The following is a 16,742-nucleotide window of genomic DNA, read 5'->3' as shown; positions in this document are numbered from 1 at the left end:
AGTTTTCTGCGATTTAACCATCACATCACCAAAGGGACAACTTTATCGAACCAAGGTCTCAGTTTAACGTAGTGTGAATGAAACATCTTATTTAATACCAAATTTGAGAGCCGTATACTTTTACTATAACTACTAAAGAATTTTTTAAAAATTAGGGATACAAAATTAAGGTTGAAAGCAAAACCTCTTTATTATTTCTTGGACCTTTTTGTTTTTTTAATACATTAGTTTTCAAAATGCATTATTTTGCTAATAAGATTTTAAAACAAAAACCTCCTTATTAATATTTATGAACATTTGCCAAAATTGAAGTGCAAAAGCGCAGCGATTTGAAAGCCGCCTGTGGACGCATGAGTGTACCGAAAGAGCAGGGTTCGAGGAACAAACTAAAACTTCACTCTTGCCGCTTCATTTCCTGATCAAGCGCCAATTTGCACCGTCGCATTTCCAAAATGCACATACTTCGTCTGCTGCCGATCCTTGCTTTTCTTCTTTTTTTTGCATTTTTCACCATCACTTCAGCTCAGGATTCCCATCTCGGATCTGCTCGTGTAGTATTTCAGGTTCTTCATTTCCTTCTCTATTAATCAAAATTTTAATCCACGTAGAGCTTTGGTTCTAGTTTTAAATGTTCCCTAATATATCAAACTACATTTTCGAATACCCAGACGAACTATGGCGATATTGAATTCGGTTTCTTCCCCAAGGTTGCTCCCAGAACCGTTGACCACATCTTCAAACTTGTTCGTCTCGGTTGTTATAACACCAACCATTTCTTTCGGGTATTACAACTGCAAATCTTTTTCTTTATGTATGTTTATGTGATTGTGTGGGGGAATATTGTGTGTGAGATAAGTTCATATTGTCAGGTTGACAAAGGGTTTGTGGCGCAAGTGGCAGATGTAGTGGGAGGAAGATTAGCTCCCATGAACGAGGAACAAAGAACGGAGGCTGAGAAGACTGTTGTTGGTGAATTTAGTGATGTTAAACACGTTAGAGGTATTCTTTCTATGGGGAGGTTAGTTCTTTCTACACTACACGCATAAGTTACTACTGCTTTCTTTTTGTCTAGAACAGTGGTCAGTAACTCGTTTCCTATCTATAGTATGCCATTTTAGGTCTGAATATTCTTAGAATCGTTGATGTTTTCCATCTCTGAATGGAAACTCCCTTGCATTTATAGAAATGGAAGGAAATGTAAAATGCACAGGCAGAATCCGTTCTGCTCGCATGTTACATTGTTTCTTATCCTGGGAGGTTAACTCGGTTCTTTATGCATCCGGTAAAATGCTGTTGAATTGAGTAGGCATGTCATGAGTTCTCCAGCTGTTGGTGCTACCCATTTCTCTCTAGTTCTATCTCCTGCCCATTTTTTCTGACAGCTTTGTGTTTGGAAATTGACAGAAATGTCTAAATTTGCATGTGTTAATAGGTTTTTAACCTGTGATTCGTGAAAAATAATGGATTTCTCTTTAATTTCACATTTAACATTTAGGCCTCGATTGATAACTAACTATATGGAAACTAAGCTAGTTAACACTAATGCCACCTTCCAATCCATGGTGTCAAAAGACAGATTCTACATGTTTCTCTTGTTGCGAATGAACATTAATAAAAAAGGAAAAAATAGAAACAGTTGGTTTTAAAGCTTGATATTGAGAAGGCTTTTGACATGGTTGTTTGAGATTTCTTAATAATATTCTTCAAGCCATAGGATATGGGATCAAATGATGAGATGGACAAGGAGAGTGTATCGACAACAAATTTCTCTATTATCATCGATGACAAGCCTCTAGGTTATTATTCATGCCACTAGAGATGTGACAAGGCGATTTCTTATCTCCCTTTCTTTTCATTATGGTGTTTGATTGCTTAAGATGGATCCTTACTCTGGCTGACCATGGAGGGTTTGATCAAGGAATTCGAAGTATGTAAGGAGCCCAATGAGATCCCTGTCACTTATTTACAGTTTGTCTAGGATACTATTCTTTTCTCCACATAACATTGGCAACCTTGTTAGTATTATTAGTCACTTTGAAGAAGCAAGGGGCTCAATATAATTGGCCAAAAACCTGAATTTTTGGGCATTGCAATTGATTCACATATGTTGTCCCACCTTGTAAATTGGTATAATTGTAATTGGGAGCTTAGTTGTGTACTTATTTGGATTTGCCTCTTATTGGCTAGCCAAACATTTCCTCTTTTCAGGAACCAGTTATTGAGAAGCTTAAGAAACGGCTTTTTATTTGGCAATCATCTCATTTATTTTGGGTTTGCTGGCTTACTCATAGACGAGCTACTTTGATGAACTCCCGTATTTACTACTTTTATCTTTAAAAGGCTCCCACAAAAGTGGCTAGACAATTAAAGACGCTTTATAGAAACTTCCTGAGGAGTGGTAGCAAGGGAAACAAGAGCTTTCATCCCCTTAAATGGAATACTGTCTAAATCACCTGGAGGATGATGGACTTGGGACCTTGGGTATACAAAAAAGGAATACTTTGCAAATTGTGAAATACTATGCAATAATTTTCAAGAGAAAGAGCACTAAAGAAGGAAAGTTGCCAGCTTTAATACTTCATCAATTAAGGGAGGGAAGATTTAGGAAGATAAGCCTCTTACCTGGTTCCAAAATTGGTCAAGAACATATGGTCTAGAGACTATGAGGAAAAGTAGCGTGAAAGTAGCAACCTCAAATTTGGGTTAAGATTTCAAGTTCAAGCCAGAAACAGTAATTCTATACATAAAAAAAGTAGGAAACCAGCCCGGGGAAGAAATTGTTAATAAATGAAGATATATAATGGATACTAACCATGAGGGTTCTCAATCAAATCTCTGGAAACCCGTCTCAGCCTAAGCATTGTGAAATTCAAGCCTACTTAAAGTCGATAGTAGAAAAATGCAAATTAGTTTTCGTTTGAGATCTATTTCATCACCTTTTGGTCCAATAATTGGGTTCTTTGTAAGGTTTGAAGGTTGCAGATAAAGATATTGGGATTCAAGTCTGTTGAACACTTAATTCAGAGCCAGTACTCTCATATTTAAGAAAGAGAAAAATTTTCAGATTGATACTGTTAGCTTAAAAGTTTAACTTTTTGGATGTTTTGTCTTCGTCATCATGATTATCAATGGAGGGCAAAGATCTTGGAAAAAAATTATTTGGGTTTGATAGTTTTGAAGCAGTCAATTATTATTCTTGGTGTTCCCTTCTCCTTTCAAATGGAAGAATGTGGAATTCAAAAATTTCGGTCCGAAGTGGACGCTTTTCGTCAAAGTGTTTATATTTTCTTTGTATTAAGCTCTTTACTAATGTTTCAACTCATTGTTGATTCTTGGTGTTCCCTTCTCCTTTCAAATTGAAGAATGTGGAATTCAAAAATTTCGGTCCGAAGTGGACGCTTTTCATCAAAGTGTTTATATTTTCTTTGTATTAAGCTCTTTACTAATGTTTCAACTCATTGTTGCTTTGGTTCTTTCCCTGCTTCTTCTTTGTGATCGTTTGTTGGTCGTTTTCCCGTTTGTATTGCCCAGGTTCATCTTGTTTAGTTTGTTTGGATGATTTTGTCGTTTTCTTATTTTTCTCTTAGTATAATACTCTCGTACTTTGAGCATTAGTCTCAAATAAAGAGGTTTGGTTCCGTTTCCAAAAAACCATGAAGGTTTTCTAAGATTAGGAGATCATGCCTTCCCTTTTAATGGATGATTGAACCTAGATGGTCTCTCATTATGTAGTGCAAATCGATGCATCTTTTATTTTTAACATGGAGATCCCCGAGAAGAAAGAAAAAAAGCAAAATTACTTTCGTACACAAAATAAAGGCAGTAGTGGCAACTTGGTGGGATTAAAGAACAACAAATAGAATGAGAATGAGGAAAACACATATCAAGCTGTAAGTAAAGATAAGTTTTGGGTCACAGGTGTCTATGGTCCCCCAAGGATTACTGGTAGGAATTTGTTCTAGGAGGAGCTGGGAGATCTCTATGCTATTGCAGATCAAGATGGTGTGTGGTGGGTGATTTTAACGTTGTCCATTCTCCTGATGAGAAAGCTTTGGGAGGGAGAATCACCAGATCTATGAGATGTTTTAACAAATTTATTGATGATAGTTGTTTATTTGATCCTCCTCTCGTCAGGGGTAATTTACCTGGGCCAACTTCAGGGCTGCCATGAAAATTGACAGGGTTTTAATGTTGGAAGCTTGGATTGAGAGGTTTGGGAACCCTAGGCAAGTTAGGGGGTTCAAAATCACTTTAGATCATTGGCTCCTTATTTTTACTAATGGTAGGTTGAATTGGGGTCTGGTTCCCTTCAAGTTTGACAATATGTGGCACAACCATCCCTCATTTAAAGCGAATTTGGCTTCTTGGTGGAATACTAGTATCCAAGGTAGGTGGGAGGGTTATAGATTCATGGAGAAGCTGAAATCTATTAAAGGCAAGCTTAGAGTTTGGAACAAAGCGGTGTTTGGGGATATTTGGGCTAAAGAGAAGGAGATTGTTGCTAGGATTCATGATATTGACAATTTGGAGTTGAATGGTCCGCTTGTAAACGGCCTTGTTGAGGAGAGGTTTAGCTTAAAAAGGAGTCTTGATGAGGTGATTAGAAAGGAGAATCTGAGGTGGTTTCAAAAGTGTAAAATTAAGTGGCTAAGGAAGGTGATTGTAGGTCAGGTTTCTTCCGTAGGATGGTTAGTGGAAGAAGAAACAAAAATTATATAAGCCATTTGTTGTTGGATTTTGGGGTTTGCACTAGAGATGGAGGAAATTTTAAAGTTTTTCTCCTCTATTTATAGCCCTGAGGTTATGGAGAAGTCGTTTGTCGAAGGCATTGATTGGAAGCCTATATCACCTAGAGAGGATGAGGAGCTTATGGTTCCTTTTACAATTGAGGAGGTTAAGACTTAAGAAGGTTGTTTTCAATTGTGATGGCAACAAGGCTCTTGGAGCTGATGGGTTTTCTATGGCTTTCTTTTAGGATGATTGGGATCTTATCAAAGGAGATTTGGAGAGTGTCTTTAAGGATTTTTTTGAAAGAGGGATTCTGAATAGATCGGTGGTTGAAACCTTTGTTTGTTTGATTCTTGAAAGGGATAATGTGAACAAGGTGAAGGATTTTTAGCCTATTAGTCTCATTGCTAGTGTTTATAAGATTTTGGCTAAAGTTCTTGCTAATCGTTTAAGGAAAGTGTTGCCTTTGACTATCTCTGATTATCAGAGGGTCTTTCTGCCTGGAAGATTGATTTTGGACCAAGCTTTGATTGCTAATGAAGCTACTGAGGAATATAGGTCAAAGAATTTGGAGGGATGATCAAGTGGATTGGGGACTTTCTGGATAGAGTGCTGACGAAGAAAGACTTTGGTAAATGGAGAATGTGGATGTGGGGGTGCGTTAGAAATGTTAATTATTCTAGTCTCATCAACGAAGTACTAAAAGGGGTGATTCATGCTTCCAAGGGTCTTAGACAAGGTGGTCCATTGTTCCCGTTTTTGTTCTTATTGGTTGTGGATATACTAAGCGGTTGATAAGTAAAGGTGTTGAAGGCAACATTATCTAGCCTTTTAAGATTTGGAAGAGAGGAAGTTGCCTTATCACACCTTCAATTTGCAGTTTACTGATGATACCTTGCTTTTCTGTTTTGGAAAAGAGGAGTCTTTCTAAACCCTAAATCATATGGTTGAATTCTTTGAAGAGATGTTGGGTTTGAAAATTAATAGAAACAAATGCACTATCTACGACATTAATTCTGACCAGGTCAAGTTGCAGAGGTGGGCTGAAGCATTTGATTGTGAGGTTGACTCTTTCCCTTCTTGCTACCTTGGTCTTCTGTTGAGGGGTAATTCTAGAGCCGTGTCTTTTTGGAATCCCATTTGTGAGAAAATTAAAAAGAGATTGGCAATGTGGAAGAAAGGGTTCTTGTCCAAGCCGAGCAAACTTACCTTTTGATCAAGAATTTATAACAGAGCATTGTTGGCAAAGTAACTTTGGCGCTTCCATCTCGAGCCTGATTCTCTTTGGAATATAATCCTTGTGAGCAAGCATGGTTCCCTTCCTTTTGAGTTGATTATGAGAGGGGTTAAAGGCGCCTTCTAAAATCCTTGGAAGGATATGTCAATCGAGCTTCCTACTTTTTCTCAATTTGTCTCTTGCTTTGTGGGGGATGATAAGGAAACCTTTTTCTGGGAGGATAGATGGGTGGGGGAGGGTCCCCTTTTATCATCTTTCCTCGTTCAAAAACTATACTATCTCGGAGCTTTTGGTGAGATCTGAGAATTCTCTGTCTTTCTCGTTTGGGTTTTGTCATACTTGACCAATAGGAAACAACGGATGTGGCCTTCTTCTTTTCTTTAAAACTCAATGACACAGATGTACAACCTATAGAACAGATCCTATTCAAGTAAGGTCGTGACCTTTCTTCTTTTCTTACTTGAGGGCTTCTTTGTTAGAGAGGGCAGGAGAGAAGTTTGTCTTTGGATTCCTAATCCTAGCCGGCGTTTTTCTTGTAATTCTTTATTTGAGCTGTTGGTAGATCTCGCTCCCTTTAAGGAGTCGGTATTTAATGTGATTTGGAGGACCAAGGTTTTGAAGAAAGTTGGGTTCTTTATCTGGTAGGTCTTGCTTGGTTGGGCCTTTTTGTTATTTACTATGTTGGACGGCGAAGGAATATCTTGATCAACTTTTTTGGTAGCACCATTTTGTGAGGTCTGTCTGGTGCCCTTTCCTGCAAGAGTTCGGTGTTATCTTTGTTGGCTTGAGGAGCATTAGAGCAATGATTGAGGAGTTCCTCTTTCATCCACTTTTCAGTGAAAAGGGTGGCTTTTTATGGTGTGCTATTAGTTGGGATATTTGGGGTGAGAGGAATGATTACGGGTAGAGAGAGGGGGCATATTGAGATTTGGTTGTTAGCTAGATATCACATGTCTCTTTGGGCTTCGATTTCGAAGATCTTTTGTAACTATTTTATAGCCGGTTCTCCTTCCTTCAAAAAGGGTGGTTTTGTGGGCTGGTTTTCTCTTTGTGCGCTTGTATTCTTTCATTCTTCTTGATGAAAGTGGTTTTTTTTCATAAAAAAAGAAAAAAGTGGTAGGTAAAGATGAAAATATTGTTGAAAGAAAGATTTATCCAAGAGAATTATGAACAACTGTACAAGGTAACAAGATTATCGTTAAAGAACTTGATTTGTACCAGATATGTATAGGCTGTGTTGCCTAAATATTTAAATGATCTAGTTTAAACTTAATGTCAAGTGGTCAATTTTTTTCACGGATAAAACAAGAAAATTGAAGACCAAATTTACCTTCCTTTTTCCTTCTTATATAAGCCCACGGTATAGGTTAGAGAATATTAATTCAAATGGGAAAAAAAGAAAAAGAATAAAGAAAAGAGTACAGATTGTTTCTTTTTGTTGGCTCCTTTCGTACTCTTTTTTTCACATAAGTCTTGGTGTCCACAGTTGGAGGCCGTGTTTCCTGACCATGTTCTTGCTCTTTTAATTTTTCTATTGTTTATTTATTTAATTATATTCATATAAAATACTCTTACCTGTAGTGCATTAACTATAATGGCTTCATATAGGATGTTTCTCATTTTTCGAGTTGAATGTATCATTAAGTTTTACCGTACACACCAATTTGAGAGCTCACAGTTACTCCTACTAGGCTTCTCTTACAATAAGGATGTAACCATGGTGTCAATTAGAAGTTTAGCATGCCACCATTTGTACTGCTATGATGCATCGTAGTGTAGCTGACTACTGACTTTATTTTTGTTTCTTTTATATTCCCTATGGAGTCTTCATTATTGTACAAAAAATGTTTGGTCGTTCATCGTTTTAAATTTACATGTGATTTGCGTAGATATGATGATCCAGACAGTGCTCAGTCCTCTTTTTCTATGCTACTGGGAGATGCACCTCACCTTGATGGAACAGTATGCCATTGCCATTTTAAACATCAGACTTAAAAAACAGTTTAGTTCAGATATTTGGAACAGAAGCTAATGAACATATTTGCATCTACTTTCTCAGTATGCGATCTTTGGAAAAGTTACCAAAGGAGATGATACATTAAAAAAACTCGAAGAACTTCCTACTCGTCGTGAGGGTATATTTGTAATGGTAAACATAGCTTTTTCTTTTAGTCCAGCAGTTGGATAATGAAGGCTTGATAAGAGATCATTTGCTTGTCACTTTTAAGAATTTGTTCAAGTTTGTGCTCACACCTCATTAAGTGGACATAATTTTACGTAGCCGTTTGCTAGAACTCGACCTATCTTTTGGAACTTCCTTACCACTTGGCTTGTTCAGCCGTTCACATATCAATGTTGCATTCAAGTTTTTTTTTCCTTCTATATTTTTCCATTTCTTCTGAACATTTTTGCCTGATCACATGATTATATTTTTTATTAACTTATTTGTATTTCCCTTTATTTCTTGGCATTGGGGGTTGGGGGGTGGGGGTTGCTGTACAATGAGAATAAAAGGTATGGGTAGCAGGAGTAATTGAAACACCTAAAATTAGTCATTAATTTTTATGTCAATTATTTTTCGTAGGATAAAGATCACCACATCCATTGTTAGCAGAACTATTTGAACTCTAGCCATTCATCTTTAGGTCGTTTGGTCTTTTTGGATGTGTAAACTCTGCTGCTACTCTGCTATGATTGATATTTCGCTGAATATTTTTCTCCAGTAGAAGTCTCTCTAGTTCAATGTTTGATCGATTGCTACCATCATCTTTCTCATCATCTGTTCTTGTAAATTGATCATTAATCATGTTTTCTTGCAGCCAACTGAGCGCATAACAATACTATCATCATACTATTATGGTGAGAATATTAATCCTTCTCTTTTGTACTATTCTCCTGTTGGATTTTTCTCCTACTCCTAATCTTATTATGAGGTCCTCGACGTCACTCACTTGGTCTCTTTTGCATTCAGATACCAATTTGGACAGTTGTGAAGAGGATAGATCAACCTTGAAGCGAAGGCTTGCTGCATCTTTTGTGGAGATTGAAAGACAGGTAAGAACAGCCAAGTTTTATGCTACAATGAATACTTAGACCTGTTTTAAGCATTTTCTTTCATATTGCTCAATTAAAAGCTTGGTTCCTTGTATAGATAAAATGGTTATAGCTTGACTAATCTTTTGTTGTCTGCAGAGAATGAAATGCTTCCCCTGAAATGTGTGCGACAACAAAATCTCCTGTCGGGAAAACTAGAAGAGGAATATGCAAATATAAACTGTTTGTTCAATATCTTTTTCAAATATGCATTTCTTGCAAGGTTATAGTGTATTCAATGAACAAACTATTATACATGTTGTATAAACACTAATTTAATAATAGCATTTAAAATCAAGTCATCTACTTTTGTTGATAAGCTTGGAGGTTCAAATCTTCGCCCTTGTTTGTTAAATAAAATGTCGACACTCATGGTAGTTGTAATGTCCTATTTGGTTGGTATTTAAGTTTGGAATACAAATAAATAAATAAAATTTGCATGTGGTAAGCCAAAATCTGAAAACAAATTTGGATAGGAAGATTTGATGGCAGCTTGGACTGATTCTTTAAAATTTACAATTTATCTGCAGCCCCAATCTATGGAACCGATCCTGTTCAAGTAAGGTCGTGCCTTAGTCCATAGTTCTATCGTCAAAATTAGATTTAGCATAAAGTGAATGCAAACAATATTCTATATTAGCATATAGAGAATGCAAATGATATATGCAATACAAAATTGTTTAAAAATGAGTCAAATTGTTGCGTTTTTATTATCAGAGTATGTTTGGGAGTAATTTTGAGTCAAATTGTTGCGTTTTTATTAACAGAGTATGTTTGGAAGTAATTTTGAAATCGATTGATTGTAATTTTGAAATCGTTAAAATCAATCAAAAATACACATTTGATGATACAAAATCAATTCAAAACTACTAAACACAATTTTCATGCGATAAAAATTGATCTTAAATGACTAAAAGCATTTTGTTGAGTGATTCTCAAATGTCAAAAGTAATTTTCATGACGATTTAAGAATCACTCCCGACCAAAACAAATGGAAGGAAAAAGTAGTGATTCAAGGGTGAGGATGATTGAGTTGAGCATCAAGGTCAAGTACAAGATCATGGTGACCAAAGATGTTGGCAAAAACAATCGCTCTGTGCTGAGGGAGTTGGTTGATCTTTGCTAATTCATCCTCATTCAATGACCAATCAAAGATATCAACGTTTTGCCTCATTCTCTCTTTGTTGAAGCTCTTTGTCACTACGCTCACTTCTTGCTCGTACACCCATCTCAATGCAACCTTCAATACACAATTTTTTCATTCTTTTATTGTAAATTGAGAAGTGAAAGAAACACTGTACGTACCTGTGCAGTTGTTTTTCCCTTGGTGTGTGCGATTTGAGAAAGAAGTTGAGATTCCACAATTTGATTATGGCCCCAACTTGTCCCAGCTGCACCTAAAGGAGAATAGGCAGTGACATGAATCCCTTTTTCTTTACAAAACTCCCTCAATCTTTTCTGATGCCAACTTGCGCTCATCTCCACCTTATCAAGTACACACCAAACTAACCTTAATTATAGTTTTTCATATTTGTAATCAATATGTAAGAAAATAAAAAAAGGAATTGTAATATATTACTTGATTAAGTGCTGGTGGGACATTGGCAAAGGAAAGAAGGTGAGTGAGTTTTTGAATAGAGAAATTACTAACTCCAATGGCTTTGGTGAGGCCAAGGCTTTTGCAATTCTCCATCATTTCCCAAACTCCCTTCACATCCATTTCTGAAATCTCATCCTTTCCAATTGCTCTTCCTCTCACCTCACCCTTTGTCTTCAATGGAATGTGGATCAAGTACATATCTACGTACTCCATTTTCAAATTTCTATACAATTATTATTAATTAGTAATATTACGATCATTATTACCTTTCTTTTTATTTTTTTATTCTTTTCAAAGTGACGAAAAATAGTTAATTTTGAAATAATTACTTGAGAGTAGCGTGAATGGCATCATGAACAAGGGAAGGATGAGCAAACGCAGGGGAAAGCTTGGAAGTGATAAACAACTCTTCTCTACTCTTCACAATTCCCATCTCAATACCCTCTCTAATCGCCTCTCCCAATGGTTTTTCTGTCCCGTACGAATACGCTGTGTCGAAGTGTCGAAATCCCACCTTCATTCCTTCTAAGATCGCTGCCTTCGTCACTTCCTCCGCCGATATCGACGCTGTCCCCATCCCCATGACTGGCATCTGCTGCCCCTCCATCAGTCTCACACTTGGAATAAACACACCCTTTCCCATCATTGGATCCATCTATTTCTCTCTTCTCTATCCTTTTCTTTGGTTTTATATATCCTCTCTCTCTCTCTCTCTCTCTCTTCTTGTTCAAAACAAGAATATTCTTCTCTGCTTATAGTTTCAAGGATGGCTATGGCATAAATCTTTGCTCCAATTTTTCTGGCCTTTTCTTCTCTCCTTAATTATATATTCTTATGCTATATAGAATACACAGACTGTAAACTATATAATAACTTTGTGTATTTTCACTTCGGTAATTGTAATCATATATCCACCCATATTTGTGCACTTACGTTGTAATCCCACGCAAAAAATCCAAAAAACACTTCTAACCATGAAAACAGAGTTTCTTATATATTAAACTACAATTTGACATTATCTAAATAAGATGCTTAAAGATGAGTGCAACCTATGATGCACTTAAATATAGTGGTAATTCTTCTTGTTTTATGAAATTTGTTTGCTAACTTCTTTTTAAATTAAAGAAAGAAAGGTACGTATATAGGCTAAAAAATGGGTTCACGAGAAGAATGTTGTATTTTTTAAAACTAAGGTTAAACTTTTGGTCACGTCAATTTATAGTTTGTTTCAAAATAACTTTCTAGATTTGGGTTTTAAAATTCAACAATTAAAGCTATGTGTCCACAACATTTAAGAAATGGTTGATTTTGGTACTTTGATGAACGGTTTGTGTTAACTCCACAGTCATATAGCAATGTTTAAAGTTATAATAATAATTAAAATATTATAAATATTATTAATACAGATGTCCATAATTATGCTTAGTGTCCACTGTATGTATCACGATTCCTATACCTCCAACTCCCTTGCCAAATGTCTTGAAGATATCCGTTCTTAATAGCCATGTAATTCATCTCTTGCTTGTCAAATTGCCTGTGAATAGAGACATTGGTGGATTTGTAATATAAACACATTGGATAGAAATTTGAAAATTTTGAGTTTTATAATTTCTTTTATTTATTTATTTTAATATTATATTTTCTTGATATCTGTGTTTCAGTTGTGCCTCATTTTTTCAACACGTTATCAGCACGAGCCCAACTATATCATCCATCGAATGTAGGTTCTAATGTTATGTTGGTTGTTTTTCTAATTGTTATAATTAATAAATGTTGTTATTTTGTATATTTGATGTATATTAAAATTTTAATATAATCATAATATTTTATAATAGTGTTATACAATGAAAAAAACTTGTAAAACTAGAATTTACAATGCTTCACATCAACGGTAGCAATTATTTATCATGATTTTTGATAACTTGTAGAAATAAAAGTTTTATAACCTTTTAAGTAACACAGTAGAGTCAAACGTGAGATGAATAATCAAAACGCGTACCTTTTAGTGCAAAATTGATATCAAGATAATGCACCTTACATAAGTCTTCACACTTGATAATTGTGCTTTTAAGTGTTTTTCCACGCAGGATGACGTTAAGAAGAAATGAAGCGAGGATCGCGCATTAACTCAACGAGATGCCAACACATCACTATGCAAGATGATTTGCTAGAAGACAGGAGTGGTAGTTGGGAATGATGTGACAAGGAGTGGCTACTTTCTAAGCTGACACTTGTAGGCAAGGACAATTGGCAGCATAGGCAAGAATGGATGTGCAGCATGAGCATTTAATTTCTCGCCTAAAGTATGCTTATAAAAAAAGCCCAACTTCACCTTAAAATCATGGGTAATTGTAATGGATGGCCATTTGAGGAATAATAATTAAGGATATAGCAACATTTAAAAAAAATTGCAAATATAGCAAAACTATCGCTGATAGACTTGTATCACTGATAGATTCGTATGATCTATCGGTGATAGACCAATTTTTACAACATGATCTATCAGTGATAGACTCTATCATTGATAGAATTTGACAATTTTTGCTATATTTGCAATTTTTTTTAAAATGTTGCTATATACTTAATTATTTTGAATTTAATTGCTAAATTTGCAACTATCCTTAAAATCATACAAAGGAGGTAATCCCTTAAAGAGGTCGATGAAGGATAAGTTTTAGAGTCCTTCACTATTTGTAGTAGTGTTCTTTCTCCATCATTTCCTAGTCAACGTCTGAGTGAGAGCTTGGAGAGAGATTAGAGAGAGAAAAATCTCATTCCCATTTCCCCTCACTTGTAAAAGAGCCAAGGAATGCAAACCATTTCATTCTGCGACTCGACACATTCCTTTTCTTTCCACTTTTGTACTTTTTGATGTATTGTATGAATGTTTTTCATTTTATGGTCGAGAGGCCTACATTTTAATACAATGCACTATCTATCTTTCATTTCTGTACTTTCCATCTTGTTGATGTGTTTTATGTAGTTTAAGTTCATGTTATGTACATGGTAAGGATTCTTTAGTTATAAGTCTCATCATGTTTAGCTGAGATGAACTCAATCACTTGACTAACATTGATCGCCAACTACTCAAGAGAGTAAGTAACAATGACATAACTAAACATGCGTAGATGGGAGTTTGGAAACTCGAATCATTTGTGTCCCAAAAGGAGAACAAGTGGAGTTTAGATGTCGAGAGGTTGCTCATCTTAAATAGAAGCTCAAATCTAATGCATATAAATAAGGAAACCTAGATGTATATCGTTTGGTTTATCTTTACCATTTGTGTCCTGAAAAGAGAATAGGTGTGATGTGAGAGGTTGCTTGTCTTAAATATTAAAGGATCAAGTGATCTACATTGCATCAAAAACGTACCGCATAGCTTAGATCGCCTAGTGCTTATCATACAAGCATTCATTCGTAGATATGTCATGTTAGGCTCTAAGTGAGCGACTTAATAGACGATTAGGTTAGGATGATGTGATAAAAGATGCACGCCCTACAAGCATCAATTAAGGCAAGCATCTTTCGATGCTTTCGCCGCTGATAACATGTATAAATACCCACTATTACAACCTTTTTTTATTATTATAATGAGGTCGAAATGCATAAGAAGATTATTAGAGCGTGTAACTAAATATATAAGTATTTAGAAATACACTTTACATAGGCATTATGCGTGCTTGTCTTACATGTTTTCATATCTAAACGCAATATGAATGGAAAGGAAGAAACTAGTGAAGTAAAGACATCTTGCACAAGAACTACATTATGGAAACTTATCTGTTGATTAATATCTTCATATGAGAGACCACGTCATTCCACGAGAAAGGTTTACTAGAGGACAAGAATGGTAGTTGGAGATGATGTGACTTGCAACAAATACCTTTCGACGGATGATGCTAAGATGCTTAGAATAACAGAGTTTCTTGCCCAAAAGTTGCCTATATAAAGCCTTCTCCTTTATAAAAAAAAAAAAAAAAAGACAACCTGAATGGACGCAAAATCTGAGTGGGTAAAAGATGCTTATATGGGTAAAAGATGCCTATATGGGTAGAAGGAGCTCGCGTGGGCTAAAACCTAAAGAGTTTATGGTAAGGATTAGCCTAACCCCCATGTGTACAACACTCTCTCATCTTCTCCGACCAGATTGTAATGCGAAAGCTGGGAGTTTGAGAGGAGAAGAGTCCATCCTCCGTTTCTCCCTAACTTGTATTATTTTTCTATTCTTCTTTCTTTCTATTTTTGCACTTCTTTGTAATATATGTTGTTCATATTGTACAGTGGCTAAAGGCCTACATTCTTTATACATATATTACATGTTTCTACCTTTTCAATCCATCATTTCTTGACTTCTCATTTTCCAATGTGTTATTAGTAATTAGGGTTGTGATAAGTTCTTGATAAGGAGTCTAGCTTATAAGTCTTATCGTATTAGTTGAGCTATATTCATTGCCTGACCAATGTCAATCGCCAACTACCCGAGAAGGTAAGTAGCAAGGATAAGGCTAATGTGCACAACTCCACCTTAGCAAGATAACTTCCAACATTTGTATCTCGAAAGACGAACAAGCGCAGACATTAGCCGTTGAGAGGTTGTTGTCCTTAAACGAGAAGTTCTATAAGTATTATAAGTGAAATCTTCTAGATACATCGCATAATCAAGCCCAATCATTTGCATCTCGAAAGGTGAGCAAGTGTGGCGTCTAAATACTTCAAGAGAAGGTCACCTTAATCATAAGTTGATTATGCAAGTTATATCTCATCGAGGCTCTCACATTGCTTAATTGCCTAATAATGCGTACACCTTCTTTCACCTCTCTCCTGCATACAAGTTAGTTTGCTCAATCTTCGATCTTGCCATAATTTATTCTTTTATGCATGAGTCTCTAGGTGTAAGTAAGTAGTTTTAGTTCTTTTTATATTCTTTTAACTTAATTGTCATAATGCCTAAACGATAAATAGACGACCCTATAACTAATATCTGGAAACAATTCCCTATGTTCGACCTTGGATCATTCAAGTAAACCTACTGTTCACTTGCACTTGGGCAAGCAATAGAAAAACTTGTACTCAATAAGGACTTAGCTATTATGCGATGAAAAGGTACATAGTGAGAATTTTGCATGCTATGATCATGACCCATGACCTATCACATAGAATTAATCGCACAATATATAAAGATATGGTGAGCATCTTACAAGCGATGAACTTGCTTCGTGACGTATTGCGATTGCACTATGAAAATGCAAAACTACCAAGTCCACACACAGACCACAACCAAGTTTTTGCACACATTGAACATTTATGCAACTTACGAAGGATGAATTAGACGATGAGATTGTATTTCTATAATTTCTTTGTCATCTGATTAGTTAAATACGGGTTTTCACTTGTCATGTTATCACATTCAATAACATTGTCTTTTTTCTCGAATAAAACATGACATTGATCTCCGATGATGTGATGTGACAAGGAATGGCTAATTTCTCGCCTAAATTATGCAAGATATCCGAGGGTAATCCCTTTCCTGGCCATGTAAGGAGCTTAATTTAAGGGAACTCAAGATAACAGTTTTTTTGGGTAGTTTATAGGCATTGATCTAGTTTCAATAGCAATGTTATGCACCAAATGTTGTCAAATGAAGTGAAGGACCAGAGAGGAAACTCGAAGAGCTTCTCATTTTTCATTTCTTATCCATGTTTAGAAAAAAGAAACATCAATTGGGATATCGTTTGATCATTTTTTAAAAAGAAAATAATAAATAAAAAGAAGAGTAACTTATATATGATTCAAAAAGTACTTTTTGTTTAAGCTTAGTAATGTAGTTAACCATTGATGGTTCATTTGTTCCTCTAGTTGGCCGAAGTTATCATGATTTGTGGTTGTTGGATCATGAGAGCTCTTAGGTCTTCATATTTCAAATTACATTATATATTTAGGAAAATAATAAGAAAAATTAGTTTTAGGTTTAAACGAAACTCTCTTTTACTAATTTTATTTTCTATTTTAAAAAAAGAGAATATTTTTAAATTTAAAAGTCACTCGCTGCCTGAAAGCGCGTGTAGAAGGAATGAATACACGAAA

General features: G+C 35.6%; 2 protein-coding genes across 2 annotated transcripts; one reads left to right on the top strand and one right to left on the bottom strand.

The window, feature by feature from the left end:
• The first annotated feature begins 289 nt into the window (after positions 1 to 289).
• Positions 290 to 9,435, top strand: LOC101223104 (peptidyl-prolyl cis-trans isomerase CYP23). The gene is made up of 8 exons (XM_004138865.3): positions 290 to 563; positions 669 to 782; positions 870 to 1,018; positions 7,855 to 7,927; positions 8,025 to 8,114; positions 8,785 to 8,824; positions 8,937 to 9,019; positions 9,158 to 9,435. Exons 1-8 carry the CDS (start codon positions 453 to 455, stop codon positions 9,176 to 9,178), a joined length of 681 nt encoding a protein of 226 aa, XP_004138913.1. The 5' UTR covers positions 290 to 452; the 3' UTR covers positions 9,179 to 9,435.
• Positions 9,436 to 9,875: 440 nt separating this feature from the next.
• Positions 9,876 to 11,490, bottom strand: LOC101220899 (D-galacturonate reductase). Its single transcript, XM_004138938.3, has 4 exons — positions 10,988 to 11,490; positions 10,638 to 10,881; positions 10,364 to 10,543; positions 9,876 to 10,298 (listed from the first exon to the last, which is right to left on the bottom strand). Exons 1-4 carry the CDS (start codon positions 11,311 to 11,313, stop codon positions 10,071 to 10,073), a joined length of 978 nt encoding a protein of 325 aa, XP_004138986.2. The 5' UTR covers positions 11,314 to 11,490; the 3' UTR covers positions 9,876 to 10,070.
• Between the last annotated feature and the right edge of the window lie 5,252 nt (positions 11,491 to 16,742).

Source organism: Cucumis sativus, chromosome 2 (assembly GCF_000004075.3).
Source record: "Cucumis sativus cultivar 9930 chromosome 2, Cucumber_9930_V3, whole genome shotgun sequence".
NCBI classification, from domain to species: domain Eukaryota; kingdom Viridiplantae; phylum Streptophyta; class Magnoliopsida; order Cucurbitales; family Cucurbitaceae; genus Cucumis; species Cucumis sativus.
This window is presented reverse-complemented; position numbering and strand designations above follow the sequence as displayed.